Below are 20914 nucleotides of genomic sequence, written 5' to 3'. Positions count from 1 at the left end.
GATATGGTGCAGTCTTAATGTGAACTACTGATAATTTATAACATTTTAATTAACATTTAACTCTAATGATGCTATTGTCCTCCTGGTCGTACTTCTCAAGGTTTCTCATACATGGGAAACAGTTTATCTGAGGCTGTGCTGATGAGTGAGTTACTAAGCCTACAGCCAGCAGCACTAAGTGAAGCATAAAACCAGAATGAGAAAGAAAGAGAGACTTCAATTCAGTCTCCTCTTTAAAGTCTCTTTCTCATTTCAATGCTGCAGTGAAATTTTTATTCCGTTGTTTTTATTCTGGCTCCTTGAGCGACGTCATCTTTGCTCCACGCATTACTTGGGAGCTGGTGACAGATTAATTATTCTTTCTTTTCTAGTATTCATTACTGTAGAGTAAAATGACAAAACCTCAGATAAAAACACTCTGAAAGCCAAAGGGTAAGAGATACTAATGAAACGAACATCAGTGAATCAGTTGAGCTCTGCAGATCTGCTTTCAGTCTGTTTCTTTTTTTTTTCTTGAATCAATAAACACAATTCAATATACAATACCATTCAAAGGAAATACTTTTTTTTTCAGCATCATTACTCCAGTCTTCAGTGTCACATGATCCTAATTCGGAATCATTCTAATAAGCTGATATGCTGCTCAAGAGACATTTATTATTATCAATGCTGAAAGCGCTGCTTAGTATTTTTTGTGTAAACTGTGAAGCATTTTTTTCACAATTCTTTCATGAATTAAACATAAAAAACAGCATTTAATAGGAATGTAACAATGTAAAAGTTTTTATTGACATTTTTAATAAATATAATTAACAAAAAATGTATTTTTGTGAAGAGAAATTACAATATTGCATTAAATTCAACTAAATCACATTAAAGGCACACTATGTTTTTCGCCTCTAGAGGTCGCCCGCCTATTCAAAACAACGGCGTAGCTTGATGACGCCGAGATTGAGCGCGGATTTATGGGAGATACCATCTTCACCTCACAGCAGGTGTAAAAGAATCGGGACATAAATCATGTTCATGGATGAGATTATTAACGATACTATAGTATGAATCTGAGCAGGCCCGAGTGCTGTGGGAGCACAACGTGGCCGCTGGAGCGATTGCTGATGAGAGACGAGCACGACACGGCTCGACATCAGCAGAACTTTTATTATGCCGCAGTCGCCACTTCCGCTTCTTCCGGTCAAACATATGTGGGGTAAAGCAGCGCTGTTTATCATATTAGATACATTTGAGTGTGTTGAAAATTATGTTATAACATGACTCTGTGCTTTTGCTTGGCGGCTGCTATGAGACACTTGTTGCACACTGCAGTAAGCTAGATCGATATTAGTCATGGTAAAACATGGTACTCACAGTAAATCAAGGCAAAAAGATTTAAACAATAAGAAAAATAGTTTTCTGTCTATAAATGTATCCAAACAGTTGTGCCCTTGTTTAATAAAAAAAACATAGCCTATTAAAGCGTCTTTGGTGTCTCCATGGTTTCTTCAAAATAAAACCGGGAGTTAAAACCGGGTAACACAGGTATGATGTCATCGATAGGCGACGCACGAACACGGTCCGTGTCCTGTTTCAAACTGCTGATTTCTCTGGATTTAAACATTCTTGGAAACATCTGGGATAATGTAAATACACACGTCAAAAAAAATATATAACCCTGTTCTAGTGGTTTTTGGATATTTTAATCCAAAAATCTGCATAGTGAGCTTTTAAAAGGGAAAATTAAAATGTATATGACTCTGTACATCAATGATTATTTTAATGGTTTTGTACAAATGTAATTATCGCTCACAAACAGAGCATGGTGCAAGCAACACCAAAGTAATTTGCTCAATTCAAAACTATATAGTGTGAATGCAATGTACATTTCTTTCGATAAAAACATCTGCCATATGCATGAAGATAAAAATGTAATACACAATGTACAAAACTCTGAACATACACTTGTGCCTGTAAGAAGAGGGGGGCGCGTTCATACTGCACGGACACGTAGCTCGCGCTCCCAGAAGTCTCTGTACAGCGGAGTGACCTGATTGTGATCGTATTGCAGAGAGGGGAGTCCTCAGGGAGTTGCAGTCCTTTGTTAAGACATCTGGAGCCCATTACTGCCGCATGCTTTTACAAGGCCTTCACATCACGTACTGTAAATCGAGATATTAAATTCATAAGCACAGCTAGAGAGAAACCGAGAGAAATCACTTTGAACCTGCGAGTCTAAATAGATATAATCAAAACAACCACAATTCCACCTTCTCTCAATGTGCAGAAGAATGAATAGACCACCCTCAGCCTGTACATGTAATATCAATGCATCAGATACCATTTAAACCCACTTTTTGTTTTATTTTTAAAGTAAAAAAGATGAGAGACATTATTTGTCTTACAGCAACTGCACATTCGTTACTGTTATTTTACTTTTTTTTTTTTTTTTTTTTGGAGTTGATTGAATATTTAATTATGGAGTTATGGAGATCATGTGTTGCTACTGTCTGACAGTCACATTTAAACTTTGCTGTTTAAAGCCCTACAAAGATACATAAGAAATTTCGGTAACACTTTACAATAAGGTTCATTAGTTAAACATTAGTTGATGTATTAACTAACATGAACTAAACAAGAGCAATACATTTGTTACTGTATTTACCAATCTTCGTTAACGTTAGTTAATGAAAATAAAGTTGTTCATTGTTTGTTCATGTTAGTTCACAGTGTGTTAACTAATGTTAACAAGATTTTAATATTGCATTAGTAAATGTTGAAATTAACATTAACAAAGATTAATAAATGCTGTATATGTGCAGTTCATTATTAATGTTAACTAATGTAGTTAACTATTGAACCTTATTGTATTGTTTACCGAAATTTCAAATTAAGATAATTCTAATGTTACCAGACATGATTTATTTTCATGGTATTTAAAAGCAATATTCTGTAATTGAAAAGGATTTAATGAGTATGTGGACTTATGCTGGAGCGATGCTCACATTGATAGATGCAGTAACAACATAAAAGAATAAACACTGTAGATAACATATTAAATGAAAACATTTTAGAAAATTATTGAGCCAATAATAATAATAATAATTATAATCTATATACATATAACCTTTTGGTGGGCTTATAAGGAACAGTTTATTTGAACCATATTTTTACTAATAATCCCACTTAGCCAAGAACCTACTGAATCTCATATAAAACAGCTCAGAAGATGTTCTTTCATTAACAACCCACTTCACCCACTTACATCATTTCAATTGTGGGAGAAAACTGGGAATAAGTAAGTAAATTAAGCAAATAAGTAAGTAAATAAATAATATAGATAGAATACTACAAGGGACCAGACTAGGGTCTGGGACTAAAAATGAGTCAACACTGACCAAAAAAAAAGAAGAAGAAAAGAGACCCGAGTCCTTCACCCACTTACAATCATTTCAATTGTGGGAAAAAACTGGGAACTGGGAATAAATAAGTAAATAAGAAAGCAAGTTGATACCGCTCACTGCCATTATGAAGCTCGGATGCGCCAGGATGTTTATTAATATATCACTGATTGTGTTCATCAAAAAAGAAGAAAGTCACATACACCTAGGGTGGCTTGAGGGTGAGTAAAGCTTGGGGTAATTTTCATTTGAAAGTGAACTAATCCTTTAATCGCCTTTTTATTGCCAATGGGTGAACAGATTGTTAAGAAGCTTAAAAAAAAAAAAAAAACAAAAAAAAAAACTTCAACTTCCAGGTTGTCTATGACAGCCTGTAGAATAGACCTATTTTTATGTAAAGGATTCGGGACGTTTTTGCCGGGAAAATAAAAGAATGTGAGGTTTACGCACGCTCCTGAGAGCCTAGAGCAGAGGTGGCGAACGTCGGTCCTGGAGAGCCACAGTCCTGCAGAGTTTTGCTTCAACCCTAATCAAACACACCTGAACAAGCTAATCAAAGTCTGAAGAGTTACTAGAAAGCTACAGCTAGGTGAGATTTTATCAGGCTTGGATATAAAATCTGCAGGACTGTGGCTCTCCAGTACCAGAGTTCGCCACCCTAACCTAGAGCTGTTCTGTACTGTAATGTCAAAAGGCTTGCTTGAGATGCATCGGCGCTGCACAGACCGAACGGCATATGACATCAAAGTACCGCAGTTCCACTCGCCGATCGGTCTGCGCAGTGCCGATGCATCTCGAACAAGCCTAATGTCTCATGCAAAGTAAAGGGATTAATTCAAACTATAACTCAATTATATTTTATAATCAAACTATCATAATCAGTGTAATTTTAATTACTTCATCTGTCAATGTGATGCCTGTGAATTGGAAAACCTTTTGGAAGCATCCAAATTGCTATGATCAGATGCTTTCTTTCTGCTGCTTTCTCATCGCTGCCATTTTTGTTGTTTATTTTGCTATTGAGAGAAAAGTGCACAGCCGTCGCTCTCAGCAGCGTAGACTTGATGTTTGTTAAAGGGTTAATTCACCCAAAAATGAAAATTCTGTCATTAATTACTCACCTTCATGTCTTTCCACACCCGTAAGACCTTAGTTCATCTTCGGAACACAAATTAAGATATTTTTGATGAAACCCGATGGCTCTTGCCAGCAAGACAATAAACACTTTCAGTGTCCAGAAAGGTACTACAAACATATTTAAAACAGTTCATGTGACTAGAGTGGTTTAACCTTAATGTTATTGAAGCAACAAGAATGTGCGGCAAAAAAACAAAAAAGAGACTTTTCAACAATATCTAGTGATGGGCGATTTCAAAACACTGCTTCGAAGCTTTATGAATCTCTTGTTTCGAATCAGTGGTTCCGAGCGCCAAAGTCACATGACTTTAGTATATGAGGCTTCGTTATGTCATAAGTTTTTCAAAATTTCAATAGTTCATGTAACTTTGGAAGTTTGATACGCAATCCGAATCACTGCTTCGAAACAAAAGATTCGTAAAGCTTTCTGGGCATCTGAAAGTGTTATTAATCTTGCTCTCAATGGAGGCTTTACTGAACCATGGGATTTTATCAAAAATATCTTAATTTGTGTTCTGAAGATGAACGAAGGTCTTACGGGTGAGTAATAAATTACATCATTTTTATTTTTGGGTGAACTAACCCTTTAACACTTAACAGGCTATCGTTGCAAAGGTACTTCCAACATCAAAAACAGCCACCGGTATCGCTGATAACAAGGGTTTCTGAATTCTACATATAGCCCCTTTAAACTTCACTTTGCTATTAACTTCATAAAACTAAATTGCTTTGTGGTAAAACTGAATTGCTCTGTGGTACCTATTAACATGTTTACAATGATAGCATGTTTAAAGAACAGCACATTTGTTTTCCTCTATATATCATATGTTTACATCCCTGACCTCAACTTACCATAGTTTTTAAGCTGTGTGCTGGTGCGCATGGCAATGTTGGTGTCCTCACCGTTCGGCCAACATCAGCTCAGCCTGTAATTAAAATGTTTCTTTAGAGACTCGTGAATCAAGCTAGGTTTCCTCTTGCCTACGAACTGCAGTTCAGGCAACTCCTGAGGCCATGCTGTTTTCTTTGGAGCGGAGAACTGTAGTTTCAGACCAATCTGGGGGAAGTCTGGCCCAGGCTTTGGGGAGTTGGGCTGTTAGCGACTCACTCTATGAGTAAAGGTCATAAAAAATAGTCACACCGGGCACCACATCAAGGCTCTTTTTACTCTCTGCCTCTCGCTGCCTTATTGAGTCTTTATAAGTAATTGGAAATCTTTCCATAAGATCATATTTGTTTACATATTATGTACTGCAATCTCATATTGAATTATAAAGCCGATTCAGTTCTGTGGTCACTTTTGAAGCTTTATGTTTGTATTTGTTACATTGTAGGTGCCAGTAAGTGACCGTCTTTATGAATGATTCACCGATTCATTCAGAACAAAACAATTATGCATTAGCGAGTCATGGATTCATTCACTCAGCTGAATCATTCAGAAACATTGCTTTGGCTTCATATTTAATTACGTTCATTGGCGAGCAAAAATACAGTCTAAAATATTTAGTTACTCAGCATTGAGTTCTTGTTTATCGAACTGATTTATAAAAGAATATACTCTTTACAATGTATAATGTATGCGAGTTGGTTTTAGAACAAAATCATACAGGTTTGTCATTTGCTAATGTTTCATGGAAATACTGAAGTTGAACAGGTACCTCTGGTTAGTGTCTGTTATGGAATTTGACTCCCATTTTGCAGTGAGCTCATGAGGGGTTCCTGGCGAAGTTCACGTGAAGCTTTCAACAAGTGCTATTGCACTCATTCACCTCCTTCATATGTTTAAAGAAAAAGGACCTTGTGCTGGCTTGTGCTATTTTGAACCATTAAAATGAAATAAAACTTGACTTCCTTTCCAGAGCTGAAATTATACTTTTCCAAAAGCGGCTCCAGCAATCTTGTATCTGGGGTAAATGGATTGAGGGATGATTAGAGTCAGGTGTGTTACGCTCCTCAGCCAAGTTGAACCGAAAACAAACCTCTAACCGCAAGTGTTCAGCTCGCTCTTTCATTCTCTTTCTTCCATTTCTCCTGTTCTATGCAGCTCGTGCTCGCAGAATTAAAAGTGTCATTTAAAATGTTTGGTGATCCAAAGTTTGTTCTGCATTGAAATGAGTCATTCTCTTCCTGCGTAGCCGCCACTGAGGGCCGATTACAATGACAAAGTCTATTAAATAAGATTTAGCATGAGAAATACGGCTAATGTAAGTAGAGCATGCTGTTTGCTAATTTTGTTTGTCACGTTTGACTCTTATTTTTAGTTGAATTCAGTTTTTAAAACACTTCAGGCCATTTGAAACGGAACACGTGTGCTTACTAATTAGTCTTTCACCAAAATATAATAACCAAAATATTACTTGCCGCAAGACTCTTTTAATGCATCATTAGAGCGGTATACAAGATGTCATGCCACGTCTTGGAAACGTCTTTCCTTTCTCTGGCTCTGTAAAGGTAATGGCGAAAGAGCTTCGGCTGAGCTAAAATTAGCTTGTCCTCAGGCACAAGGCATGTGTTCGATGATCTACAAATGAACAGCGAGTATACATCCAACACACACATATTACACCTCCAAAACACACACACCAGTGATAATCGAGATCAATCTACATAAACATTCAAGTCTGCCAAGTAACTTTAGCAGACTGTGCGTCTAATCGGTTAGAAAAGAAAAACACAAAGTCACCTCATTTCTGAGTTGTAGCATAGCTTTGTTTATTTTTTATTTAATTTTAATTTTATTTTTTTGCATAGGGAAACATACTCACTTCCAGTACTGTATTCATGAGCGATTTTTTTGCGAACAGCGATGGCTGAATACAATGTTATAATGAAATATTGTTAAAGCTGTAATTTCCCCCTCACACCAGTTCAAAAACACATGGCAAATTTAGTTTGTTGTGCATGAGAAAAACGAAAAGTCTTTTCTCATTCGTTTCAAAACCGACATACCGACATTTGCTGATACATTACAATTTAGCGAGGTTCTTAGAGAAACAAAGACAAATAACAAAAATCCGATGCTTTCCAAAAAGAACATGGATGCAAGAACATGTCATCATGCCAGTTGTGAATGTGTCTGAACTAAACGTCCACATGCCCCTTCCTGGTGTGAAGTGTGTTTATCTGTGCAGCAAGCAAGCGTTTAATGAGTAACTACTATGGTAATATTTGTAAAGAATAATGTGATTAAAAAAAGAGGAAGGAAAAACCAACAAAAACCTTGAAATTTAACACTGCATTAGAATGCTCTCTGAAAAACATTTCAACCTTCGTCCTTTCAACTCAAAGCATCCAAACATAGAGAAAACAGCATGCTTAAAAACAAACAAAACAACAACAACAACAACGATAGAAACATTTGTAGAAATGAAACCTTAATTCATTGAACAGAATAAAACAAAACAATTGTTCTAATGGGGGAGAGGGCATCCTGAAATATTGATGCGTGACTGTTTTGGGGGTCTCAAACATTCGGGAGCAGGTGGTATGTCAGGGTGTTTTTGGCAATTCATTTGTGAAAGACTTATCAAAATATTGCATAAATTGCAAAGCCCACAAATGGCTTTTCTCCCCTTTGAACAGAGACATGACTAATAGGTATTGTTTACCCCGTTTGAGCCATTTTAACCTTAGGGCCAGATTTAAGAAAGCCCTTAGCACGCGCTAACATTCTTAGCTTCGTCACCTCGAACGTTAGTTAATGGTAATATGTTGCGGCACTTTGAGGTTGTGTTTTTGAGAGGCTTTGGCAAATCTGGCCCCTTGGTTGGACAACGATGTACAAAAAGCGCTTGATAAACCAATCCAGGCCAACAATGCAGAGATGATGTCAGCGGTACAGTGAAACCCCACATAACAGCTCACGGTTTACAAAGAACACATGGGTGGAAAAAAAAGAAACCAGAGCAAAGCATTAAATGACAGGCACTGCATGTTAAAACTGTTTTTTTAACTCATTTTGGTATTTGTATCAATGTATACACTTTAGACTTGAATTGCTGGTTTGCTAAGAGTGAAAAAGGGAGCGTAGAAATAATTAGCCATACTACAAAAGTTGAGGATGGGTCTTCATTCATATTCTTATAAGAAACAGTGTGCCACCATCAACTCTACAGTAAAATGTCATCAAAGTTCAGATTAAAACCCTCCATCACCCCCATAGCTCAATCAGCAACATGAGTATCTGAAACAATGATTGAGAAGTTTGAATTACATACTTTAAGTGTGATGTCACTAAAATCAATGACCTCACACAGGGCCGTCCCAAGCATGGGGCGGGGCCCAGTACGAGGTAGGGGAAGTTCGTCGCGATTGCGTACAGGGGGGCGGGGTGGGGGGGTTCACCCTCGGTCCGTTCTCTGCGGGGCACTGGTTGCACCGCCCTAAGGACGCCCATGACCTCACATATGCACAAATGCACTGTCGGGAGTGACTGTTTCAGACCTGGGCAAAGAAGAATTTTATAATGCTGCATTCATATCATGTCAGAATTACCGCAATAATGAGTATATATACTACCGTTCAAAAGTTTGGGCTTGGTAAGATTTTTTTTTTTTTTTTTTTTGTTTCTATTATATGCTCACCAAGGCTGAAATTGTTTCTGATAAAAATGCAGTAAAAACAGTAAAATTGTGAAATATTTTTTATAATTTTAAATAACTGTTTTCTATTTTAATATAGCTTAAAATGTAATTTATGTGACTGTAAAGCTGAATTTTTTGTGTGTGTGTGGAAACTGTGATACATTCTTTGATGAATAGAGAGTTCAAAAGAACAGCATTTATTTGTAAATAGAAATCTTAAAAATAAAATGATAAAATGTCACTTTTGATCATTTTATTGCATCTTTAATGAAAAAAAGTATTAATTTCTTAAAAATATTCTTACTGATCCCAAACGTTAGAACAAATGTATATATATATATATATATATATATGTGAGAGAGAGAGAGAGAGAGAGAGAGAGAGAGAGGTGGGTTAATGTAGTGATTAAGTATTTTGTGAACTCACATTGAAATCTCTTTATGCTAATTCTGACCAGAGGTAAACGCAGCATTAGTTTCACTATACTACCGAGTACTACAATAGTAGGTTTAGCCTAGCTTGGATGGCTTTACACACATTGAAACTGTCCTTAATATTAGCAAGGACTTTCAGCACAAAGATTTCAGTAAAGCCAGGATTAGTTGCATAGATGCTGTACAATTTCCAGATCATTAAAAAAAAACCTTTAGTGTATTACTACTAGTTTGATTTCAAACCAAGCAGCTTGATTGAGCTGTTGTTATGGGATCCAATTCAGTGCAGACAGACATAACTGCACATCATCCATTTCAGATTCACCAGTCGCTACCAGTATCAAACATGTCACGTATCAATTCATCGGCTGACAAGAACTATGACATGCATCCTGCCAAGTGTCACAACATTGAAAATGGAAGGAAGGAAAGAGTAGAAACTGCATTCCAATGCCTCAGCCCTGAAGAGGTTGTTCAGCCCTTACCGAGAGGAGACAAAACAAAGATCTGACCACACGTTCACGTTTCTATCTACCTCAACCGTGCAAAGTTCATGGTATTGCAAGGTTTACATTACGCAAACCGCAAAAGGAAACGGCGAGCGAAACACTCATACATGTCTAATTCTCTCACGTATGCCTGAGTAGAGTCTCCTCACATCCTGTTTATGTCCGTGGGTGAACAGGGAAATTGGACTTGGGAAATTTACATTCTATTCAGCATAATTACATGTGTCAATGACTAATTAAAGTGCCTGGACCTCGGAATTAAACAATCTTTTCAGCGATGCACATTCCAGGCATGAGTAGGTTGATCTTACAAAAACATGGGAAGATCACACAGCGTAAACCCACATCCAACGGCTGAATCCAGGAAGGCACTCAGAAGAGTGAGGTCTAAAATCCTGCTAGTTATGCTAGTCTGTACACGCATGCTCCAGAAAACTATCAATGGGCTGAAGTAAGCCATGCCACTGATTGTCCACAGGTGGTTCAAGAAACCGCTTTGGAAAAAAAAAAAATCTGTATTTTGATATAATTTTCAAGCAAAAAGACCTAAACATCCCTATTTTTTTTAAATGTATTTATATATACTATACACAACTATTCAAAAGTTGGTTAAGGTCGATAACATTTTTAAAAATGTTTTTGAAAGAAATCTCTTATACTCACCAAGGCTGCATTTATTTGCTCAAAAATACAGTAAAACGGTAATACTGTGAAATATTATTACAACTTAAAATAAATGTTTTCTACTTTAATGTACTTTAAAATGTTATTTATTTCTGTGATGGCAAAGCTGAATTTCCAGCATCATTACACCTTCAGAAATCATTCTAACATGCTGATTTGGTGCTCAAGAAACAATTTTTTTTATCATAAATATTGAAAACAGTTCTGATGCTTAATAGTTTTGTGGAAACTGGGGTATTTTTCAGGATTCTGTGATAAATGGATCACAGTGCTTATTTGAAAGAGAAATCTTCTATAACATTTGTCACATTTGATCAACTGAATGCATCCTTGCTGAATACAAACTTAATTCGAGATATATTCTCTTATTATCTTATATAGTCTAAATGTATTTTGCTGTTTAGGATTTTTAGATTTTTTTTTTTAATGGGAAAAGGCAAAGTACTGATTTCGAAAATGATTGTTGCAGTGTGACTGTACATCTAGTTCAAACCTCTGAGGTTCGCAGTGCACAGGAACCTGGCATGATTTCAACATATTAAAAGGGTAAATTTATCACATAAATGACAACAGGTAAGTAAGACGGTGCCATTCAAGCAGCTTAATCTCTCTATCTTTCTTTCATTCTCACCATTAATCTGTATTCATCACGGTACATTATCAAGGCTGAGAAATATCCCCAGAGAAGCAAACCTTAAAAAGAAGTATTATTATTATTATTATTAATACCAGAATATCTAGTGCAATCTTCCAAGTAGAAGAACAGGAAAAATGTGTTTAAAGATCTTGAAGCTAGCATGACAAAAGAGAAAAAATAAGTCTTGGATATAACAAAAAATAAAATGCCAATGGAACCTGCAAAAACCTCACAAAGCTCGGTGAAGCTGTTTGCTCTGTTTAAAATGACGACAAGTGATGCTGAATTTACTGGAGTCCGCATTTTCTGATCAAAATAACACTTGATGACTGTGGGAAAGATGAGTGCTAATGGTGCTGACATTATATTCTCAACAGCAGATCCTTTAGAAGGAGCTTTCAAAATTTTTAGTGGCTTGACCACAAGCTTATGACTACTAAATCCAAACAAACAAACAAAAAAAAAAACATATTTTCTCTTACAAAAAGACATTTTTAATGTACATTTTCCTTTTTCATCGTTCTACTGGAAATATGGTAAGCATTTATACACAAGATAACTGTGTTCAAAATGTAACATTTCAACAACACGCATAAAAATGATAATCATCGCACTATAAAAAGGGTTTCGAAATCAAACGGTAAGATATTTCTTTTAACATGCATCAGCGCAAATGCATTATTCACGTCATAGCAAGTTCAATCATCACCTGTGGCCACTTTAAAAAGCACACACTGGGGTAACAACCTGCTCTTGAAGTGTTTCGATCTCTCTTGTAGCCAATGTTAGCATATACAAAAAGCAAACGAAAAAGAAGACGCATGCACACAGAGCTCACTACGGAGCCGCTGTGCTGGCGAAACTACCATCAGACCCCTGTTCTACTGAACCCGCCATCGAACCCTGGCCAGAGGGTTGACAGCTTTAGAAAGATGAAAATGGAGCAGTGCAAATCTTCACGGGACAGGCGGTGGGCCATGCGAGTCTGTACCGGAGAGATGCCGTGAGAGCTTCGGTTCATTTAAAAATAAGAAGTTTGCCGTTTTTGCTTCAATACTGTTTAGAATACACAAAAAAACAGCTGTGTCCCACGCTTCGAGGCAGACCCCTGCCCCATCGCCTGTCCTGTTAAACACAAGAAAAAATTGCGTGCTAAATGAAGCTAGCACTTCTGCAAAAGTTTGGATCATGGTAAAGATGGAATGCTGTTCTGCTTCAGCACTCCGATTTGGCCAGGGTGGACGACGGCGGGCTCACAAATCTTCCACAATCAAGATCTTACCACAGGCATCATGTAAACAAAATCTCTCGTTCTTTCTCATTCCACTTAAACTTTTAAATAGCTACCAGCAAATCGTATTAGCTACCAGCGTTGCAATATCCATTGCAGAAACAATACTGTACACTGCATCACAAACTACAACATGGCCTCTCCTAACCCAGCTCCAGAAATACACAATATCTTCTCCTCTGCAATATAGTCCCCTGACACTACATGCTACAAATTATAAATTATCTCCTACCATCTAATTTTATAAAAAGAAGAAGAAGCAGAAGAAGAAGAAGAAGAAGAAGCATACTGGTGTATTAATTCATTTTCTAAGAAGACACACAAAGTCAGCAGTTCAATGGTTTTCTGCTGTTCTTGTGTCTGTACGTTGAATTGGACAAATAAATTTCAGCTACTCTTCTACAGTTAACGCATATGGACGTATACAAGGGACTCGATTAATAAAACAACTTCATTAAAGAAATCATTTATGTTGAACATAACTACATATTCATTTGTAGCCAGTGTTATGAACCCTAAAAAGGGTTCACATTTTGTCATTATTTATTCTCCCTCATGTTGTTCCAAACCTGTATGACTTTATTTCTTTTTTCTGCGCAACTGATATTTTTTGAGAACGCTTTTTGTTTTTGCACAGTGAAAGTCAAAGAGGTCCAAAACAACATCAGACTCTATTGACTCATTGTATGGGAAACAATTTTCAAAATATCTTGTTTTGTGTTTTCCACTGAAAAATGAAAGAAAGCCAAACAGGTTTGGAACAACATGAGGGTGAATAAATAACGACTACACTTTCATTTTGGGGTGAACTCTCCCTTTAACAAATGTGTAGGTTTTCAGAAATAATGAAATGTATATGTGACTTTTTGACAAAAAGCAAAAATCATGTTGTGGGGATGTAAAGTCTTACTGATTGCAACATAATTTGCTAAGTGCTTAGTTGTGGAATTTAAACCTAACTAAAACTAGTTCATGGGTTTATAGAGGACGGCCAGATCATTTTCATCTCTGGCCTCTCCTCTTCACATCCATAGTGGGTACAAACTCATTTAAATACATGGTAACAAATATACAATCTAAACAATTTAAGGGAAGCCTCATGAAAGGGAATCAAAATATCAGCTCAGAGCTGATATGGAGAGAGCTGGTACTGCATCTTTCACAGATTTTGTTACTTTCTCATTATATGAAAAGAGGAGGGAAATAAAATGGTAACAAAATAACGCAATGTAGATTTCATGCCAACTACGGTGCTTTTAAAAGAGGAAGAGGGTAAAAAAAAGCCTCTCTCACCCATCCAAAACTACAGCTATCAGGTAACCTGTTAGTCTTAATCTGATTATGACAGGCAATCAAACATGCAGCATTTTTTCCTTTGTGACACTGGTTACATCAAAAAAAGAAAAAAAAGAATCAACTCCTTTAAAATTACGCATTATCGTTCTTAACTAAAGGCAAGGCACATAATATGTTTATAAAATATCGTGCAAAGTAGAAGAGGGATTGTAGGATAAAAGTCAAAACCAATGTGGTACAAAGGTAAAATCCATCTGTGTCATTGGCTCTATGCTCAAGGGGGGTAGTTAAGGAGAATTTGGGGAGCATTTAGCTTCAGAGCTAATACTAAGATTATCTGCCATGCGCCCATGTCAGCGATACGGTGGTTGTTTGAGCTTAATTCTCATGATTTTTCTTTTGAAAGCACCATGCACAGTTATATATAACTCATATATAGAGATTTCCATATAATTTTCATATCAGCACCATTAAAACAAGTCATGTTGTATGTATTCTGGGTCTTACTATGGTCAACTCAACAGAACGTGTATGCAAAGCCATTATAAAAGGTTAGTGAAAGCAATCAGAGTGTGTGGATATTATTTCATATCGGTGTGTGTCTTTGTGAGGGTACCTATTAAATCTCTGATATGTGTTGATTTTGTCATGTTCTGGCAGAATATAAAGGGGTGTGTGTGTGTGTTTTGTTCAACCATCTGCGTTTCCTGTGGCTGAGCGTTAGCCCATGCAGCTGATGAGGGGCTTGGGGACTTGCTAGGCCATTTAAAATATCTCTCTGGGCATAAAAACAACCCCTTGAACTTCTACAACAACAACAACAACAACCCACAGTAGATGAAGCAAGTTTTAAAAAAAGATGTAGAATTCAAATGAAAATCTTGCAATGTCTCAGGCACTTTTCATGGCTTCGTGATTTGGGTTCGGTAGCGTTGTAGATTAAGCCCTGATGTTATTTCATTAGTACAAATCAACACATCTCAGAGTGCAGAATAACCCATTTCTGAGGCAACCAGCCAGAGACATGCTGGTCGTAGGCGTCCACCTCCCAATGAGCTCTGGGAGCATAGCCACTGACTGACTTCCTCTTTGTATTGTCGTCGTGGGGCATTACAGCCCGTTTCACATCAAACATCCAAATCATTGACATTCCTACGGATTAAAGTATATAGTATGCTTCAAAATAAAAACAGTCATAGTTTCTTGCAATAGAAACATGGAAAAAAAAAAAAAAAAAAGTTTTGTTTTTTTCTTAAACTATGGGAATTGTATAAAAGTAATCACATAAACATGGAGACAGTTACATAGAAAATGTTGGATTGTTCTGATCAGCTGTTTAGCTTCTAGGAAACCAACCCTCATCTACGGTGAGATCAGAACATGACAAAAATAATCGACTCGCAGCATTCCATATGATTAGGCCGAACAGGAATTTGCAAAAGAGGAAAATGAAAAATTCAAAGTAGTGCAATGCCTGTAATTTCCAATGAATTTAAACAAATTACACAGAGAAAAAAATTCTATCCTCTACACCCAATACTGTCTAAGTAATGACAGAACTATATTTCAACTCCCTTTGTCACTATGTGGAAAAATCCACGTATCTACATGAATCAAAAACCCCCTAATCTGTGAACTCACAGAGATGAATAAGGGACTAGAAATGTTTATGACAAGCACAAACACACGGACGCACACGCACACACACACTTACAGCGGGTCCAGGGAATGAGGGGCTTTCATATTGCGAAGAGAGGAAGGTGCTAATTCACCCCTGCTATTCCCTGGCTCATCCTATGAAGGCTGCATTTCAGCTCACACACACCTCGTGTAGCCTTTAACAGTACATGCCATTGCCTCTATATAGGTGTGTATACATGTAAGTGTGTGTGCATGTGTGTATACACGCTGACTGTGATGTATAATGTCACTGAGGTACCACTAATATTCCTCCGATGTACAAAAAACATGACGGGCTTCCACCAAAAAGTGGACTCCGTTACAAACGGTGGAGAATGCAATTTAGAAAACACCACCCTCTGAACGAAACTAAGGACGCAGATACATGATTGTCAATGAAACTGGATGAAAAGTAGCCTTTTTGTTTCTTTTTCCACGTTGTGTGAACGGAAGCATCAACCTTTTCGTTTCCTTTTCCATGTCGTGTTGCCTTTGCGCACTTAAAAAAAGAATAAAAACAGACCGTGCTCACCTCCAAACCTGTGGCGAAATGCTAGCGGAAAAACCCCTTCCTCGGGGTTTCCCGTCCCTGTTCGTTAAGAAAATAAAGGATACTTATTTTGCATATAGGAGGAAGCAGCACCTGTAGCAGAAGGAGGGGGTTGAGGAGAGGCATTCCAAGAGGCAGGGAGTCAGGGTGGGCCTTTTTCGACATGTCCGTCAATGTACGCCATAGTTCGGGCTGTCCTCCCAGAAAAAAAACATCCTCCTCTTTTGTCTCCTTTTCTTCCGTTCCATCTATGGCAATTCTCTCACGCTCTTCTCCATTTCCATTGTCTTTTCCAAAAAAAAGTGTATTGAAGCATCTTATACTGTACGTCGTTATGCATATATAAATATGTGTGCACATATATCTATACACACATATTGTGTATATATATATATGTGTGTGTATATATACAAATACTGCATATATATCAGATTTTCCCTCTTGCATCTCGTTCACAACTTTTTTTTTCTTGTAAATTCCAAAAAAATTGATTTTTCAAATCCACGTCTTTGCCTTCTTGGGTTCGTCTGTGTGTGTGATAATCAGTTCCCCAGATACCAGGACTGCAAGAGAGAGAAAGAGAGAGAGAATCAAAATCACTAAGACATCTGTACAAGCACAAGTAACACAATAGGAGGAGTGCTATGGGATATCCACCTAAATCAGATAAAAACTCATCTGAACGCGACCGCAGTCTAGTCGAGATGGATCAGTTTCATCAAAACTGAATGCACACGGTGATTTATATGGGTTTATTCAACCACGGGCACTTTTGGCTTTGTGGAATTTTAGAAAAATAAACTCTCTTAAAGCACACTTTTCATACCAGTTTATTTACTTTGTCTACTAACAATGTCCAACACAGAACAAACATTCATCAGAAGAGTTTTTTTTGGCATTTTTCTGAAACCTCATAAACAATGTCATTTACACCACATCTCAAATTATGTATTGTGTTTAGTAGCATTTTGCGGTCGAAATTACACCTTTGAAAATTTTCATGAACACTTTTAATGTATCCTAATGCATAATTTGACTAGAAATGAAACACAATAAAAGTATTTTGTTCATGAGTGATATGTACTTTTGAACAGTAAAGACTTTTAAATTGTTACAGAAAATGTGTATTTTAAATAAATGCTGTTTCTTTAGACATTGTTAATCAAAGAATTCTGATAAAAACTGTTTACTGTTTACACAAAAAATATTAGGCAGCAAAATCAACATTGATAATAGTAAGAAATGTTTCTTGAGCACTAAATCAGCATATTAGAATGATTTTATGAAGGATCATGTGTCACTGAAGACTGGAGTAATGATGCTGAAAATTCAGCTTTGCCATCGCAGAAAATTTGTTTTAGTTTTGATAAAAATCAAACCCTAGGGACATCAAAATGTTAGTGTTTGAAAAAACATCCTCATATACCCTGCTAGTTTGTGTGTTTAGGTTTTGAAGCTGGTGGACATGTTTTCTGTCCGTAAGGATCTAAATAATGCAAACGCACCCTACTGTTCCATTTAAAGCAGAACCTAATGAGAACAAATCAGTGTCTTTTTTTGATAATGGGCAGCAAACATTTAGCTGGGGACCAGAACTGAGGAACCTATTAAAACTAATATAGAGTAAAAAGCTATGAGTGCGAGACAAAGAGAGAGAGAGAGAGAGAGAGAGAGAGAGAGAGCTCAGCAGGATCCCACCCAAACCTTTTAAAAGCATAACAGGATTTTGGCTTTCATTCACAGACCGCTGAAGTCTTTTTAAAATTTGACAAGGTTTAAAAACAGAAGGAAGGAGTTCATGCCGTAAGCCCCTGGCTCAATATTTTCCACTAAGGTTTAAGTAATTTCACAGCAGTCCAACAGACGTCTTTAACTACCCTCAAATGTATTGATTTAATAATGCTAAAAAAGGAAAATCTGTTCCTATTCCCTGCTGAAAAGTTTGTATACATCAGACTGATGGCTTGATTTTTGTACAGCACCAAACCACAGACTAATGACTCCCCAAATCCACAATGCAGTGCCCAGATAATAGCACACTGCCTTAAGAATCCAAGTTAAAATCGTTTGACACATTTATGTATTAAAAACAGCCGTGGCGCCAAGGAGTTTTGGCAGCTCTTGCTCATTGATTAATGAAAAAGGCGGTATCGCAATCTATGGAGCACATGTACGACCAGTATCTAAAATTACACACCATAATACAAGTTTATTAAGTTTTGATCATATAATGCATCAATATCTTTCAAGCGTTTCAATGAAATCAGTCTATTTTGACTTCTGTTTGCTAGCTAGCAGCGAATCGTTTAATACTGCTATTGAGAATGGAGCTAAGGTTAACCTTACACAACCCATGACACTTAAGCATACTTTAGAAACTATTGCCAGGAAGAGAAATACGTTTATAATGACAGCTGACACCGCTGGGAAATGCAAAGATGCTGCTTTCTGAGTGATTACTACAGTGTATTGGGATGCAATTTTCCCAAATCATATTTCGTGTTGATTACTGGATCAAATCCGAGCTCATGAGAGTGGGCAGTGTGGGGATTGTACGTGTTTTCATGCCTCGTGACTTTGACAGCACAATTACAGTCACTCTTTTGTCAAAATGATTTCAACCGAAACCAAAAGGCTAAATGTTACCCTTGAATACCCGAGAGGAAAAACTGAATGTGTGTGTATGTATATATATATATATATATATATATATATATATATATATACACACACACACACACACACACACACACACACACACACACACACACTTCAGAGCTCTGGATATCATCTTGGCTTTGCATTAAAGTGACAACACGCCATTTTACTATACTGAAAATGTCTCTTGATGAGATAAATCCACAATCCTCTTTCTCTAGAGAGGCAAGTTGAGATTTAATATGTTTCCAGTATATGTTATAGAAACTCAATCTTTTCTTCGGTAGGAAAATGTGCCGCAACATATGCTTTTCTTCTTGGTTGTGATATTTTAGCAGATATAATCTCCTGTCTCGCCTCAAAAACCGATGGACTGCTTAGTATTTACACTTAAATATGATCAAAACAGATTTGTGTAGTGTCTGCCCTTGTTATTTGTTATTTGTTTGACTAATGTGGCGAAGGCCGACAGGAACAGGCCAGGAAACGGGAAGTCATTATCAAATTCATCTATGTAAATGTTGATACATGCAAACCAATGCACTAAACCACTAGTAAAGCTGACTAATGATGTTAAAATAAGCAGATATTTGACTGTGCTGTGAAATGACATACTATTTGCTTTCTTTGTGGATGTTTTCGGTGGCCATTATCTTGGTGAGCTGAATCAGATCAAACTAATTAAGGCTGATCAGTAGAAAAATAAACAAATGCGTTAAAGGAAGGATGGCATTAATAATAAAATCACATACTAAGATAAGTAACTGCTTGACTCAGGGTTATTATAGTTAAAGGGATAGTTCACCCAAAAATGAAAATTCTGTCATCATTTACATAATTTACCAAACCAGAGACATGATCGCTTTGTACACTGAACAGATTTAATTTAGGTTTTTTAATCACATATAAACATTGATCAACGCACACATCAGTTTCTCAAGCATGTTTGCTTGATGTGCAAGAAACAAAGTTCATTCTCGTGTGTTACGCAGCACGTTTGAGCTTCCGCAAGAGGTTTATTCATGCGTGTCAAGCAGGTTCGGTTGAGCTTCTGTTTATTTTCGCTGATCAATGTTTTTTATGTGAATAAAAGCCTAAATTCAATCTGTTCAACATATAAAGTGACCGTGTCTCTTCAGAAAATTTGGACTAAACCGCTCAATTCATATGGATTAGTTTTACGATCTCTTTAAGAACTTATTGAAGCGTCAAAGTGGTAGTTGTGCAGCTGTCAATGGAGAGACAGAAATCGCTCAGATTTCATCAAAAAGATCTTCATTTGTGTTCCAAAGTTGAAAGAAAGTCTTACACGTTTGAAACAACATGAGGGTGAGTAAATAATGACAGAATTTTCAGTTTTAGGTGAACAATCCCTTTAAGTGAAACAAACTTATTTTTTTTCAGCTAGCTGCCAAGGCAATATTTCTCATTTTCATTTAGTTTAACTTAATGTAAAATAACTAAAACTGAAATAAAATAATAAAAACTATAGACATACTTTCAAAAAAAACTGACAAAAAGACAAAAACACAATAAAATGACTAAACTTTAAAATAAAAACAGAAATTATAATCAAAATATTAATAAAAACTATCAAAGAATCTCAATGATACTAAAATAACACTTGATTAGCTAAGCTATGAGCATACCATACAGCCACAACTTCTGTTATATATCTAACAATTTGACAAATATTCTGTTTCTATTATTAAAAACAGTTTATAAATGATATATAAATATTTAGACACTCTAAAATCTGAACACAGCCAAACTCCAGATGTGAAAATTATAATAGTTAATGTACACATTTATCATTTATTCGATATTCATAATGGCGAGCAACTGTACTTTTCAGTGATCCAGATTGCTCAAGGCCTGGTGTTAAAATACTATTCCATGGATAAAATCTGGAGTGTAACCATTCCAGCTTTGTCTCATCACATGGCCGTTCTCGTTTTACAGCTGCCTGATATTTTCATTTTGCACTAGGGCACATCCAAAGCTGAAACTTTCTCACTCACTCCGTCTGTCCTGAGAACACAGCAACCAGTAGAGCCCAGGCT

General features: G+C 36.7%; 1 protein-coding gene across 7 annotated transcripts in view; it reads right to left on the bottom strand.

The window, feature by feature from the left end:
- Positions 1-1594: 1594 nt before the first annotated feature.
- nfic (nuclear factor I/C) overlaps positions 1595-20914 on the bottom strand; it is a 115503-nt gene continuing 96183 nt past the window's right edge. For 5 of the 7 annotated variants that reach the window (XR_010895973.1, XR_010895971.1, XR_010895969.1 and 2 more), the window contains exons 11-12: positions 5382-16756; positions 1595-2153 (exon numbers count right to left, since the gene is read on the bottom strand). Coding sequence is in view for 1 of the 7 variants with exons in the window: in XM_067394708.1 (XP_067250809.1) it covers positions 16736-16756 (21 nt within the window). In the remaining 6 variants the exon portion in view is untranslated. Of the gene's footprint in view, positions 2154-4718; positions 16757-20914 lie in introns of those variants that run through there. The other 2 variants (XR_010895970.1, XM_067394708.1) reach the window with 2 other exon arrangements.

This window comes from Chanodichthys erythropterus, chromosome 9 (genome assembly GCF_024489055.1).
Source record: "Chanodichthys erythropterus isolate Z2021 chromosome 9, ASM2448905v1, whole genome shotgun sequence".
NCBI lineage: Eukaryota > Metazoa > Chordata > Actinopteri > Cypriniformes > Xenocyprididae > Chanodichthys > Chanodichthys erythropterus.
This window is presented reverse-complemented; position numbering and strand designations above follow the sequence as displayed.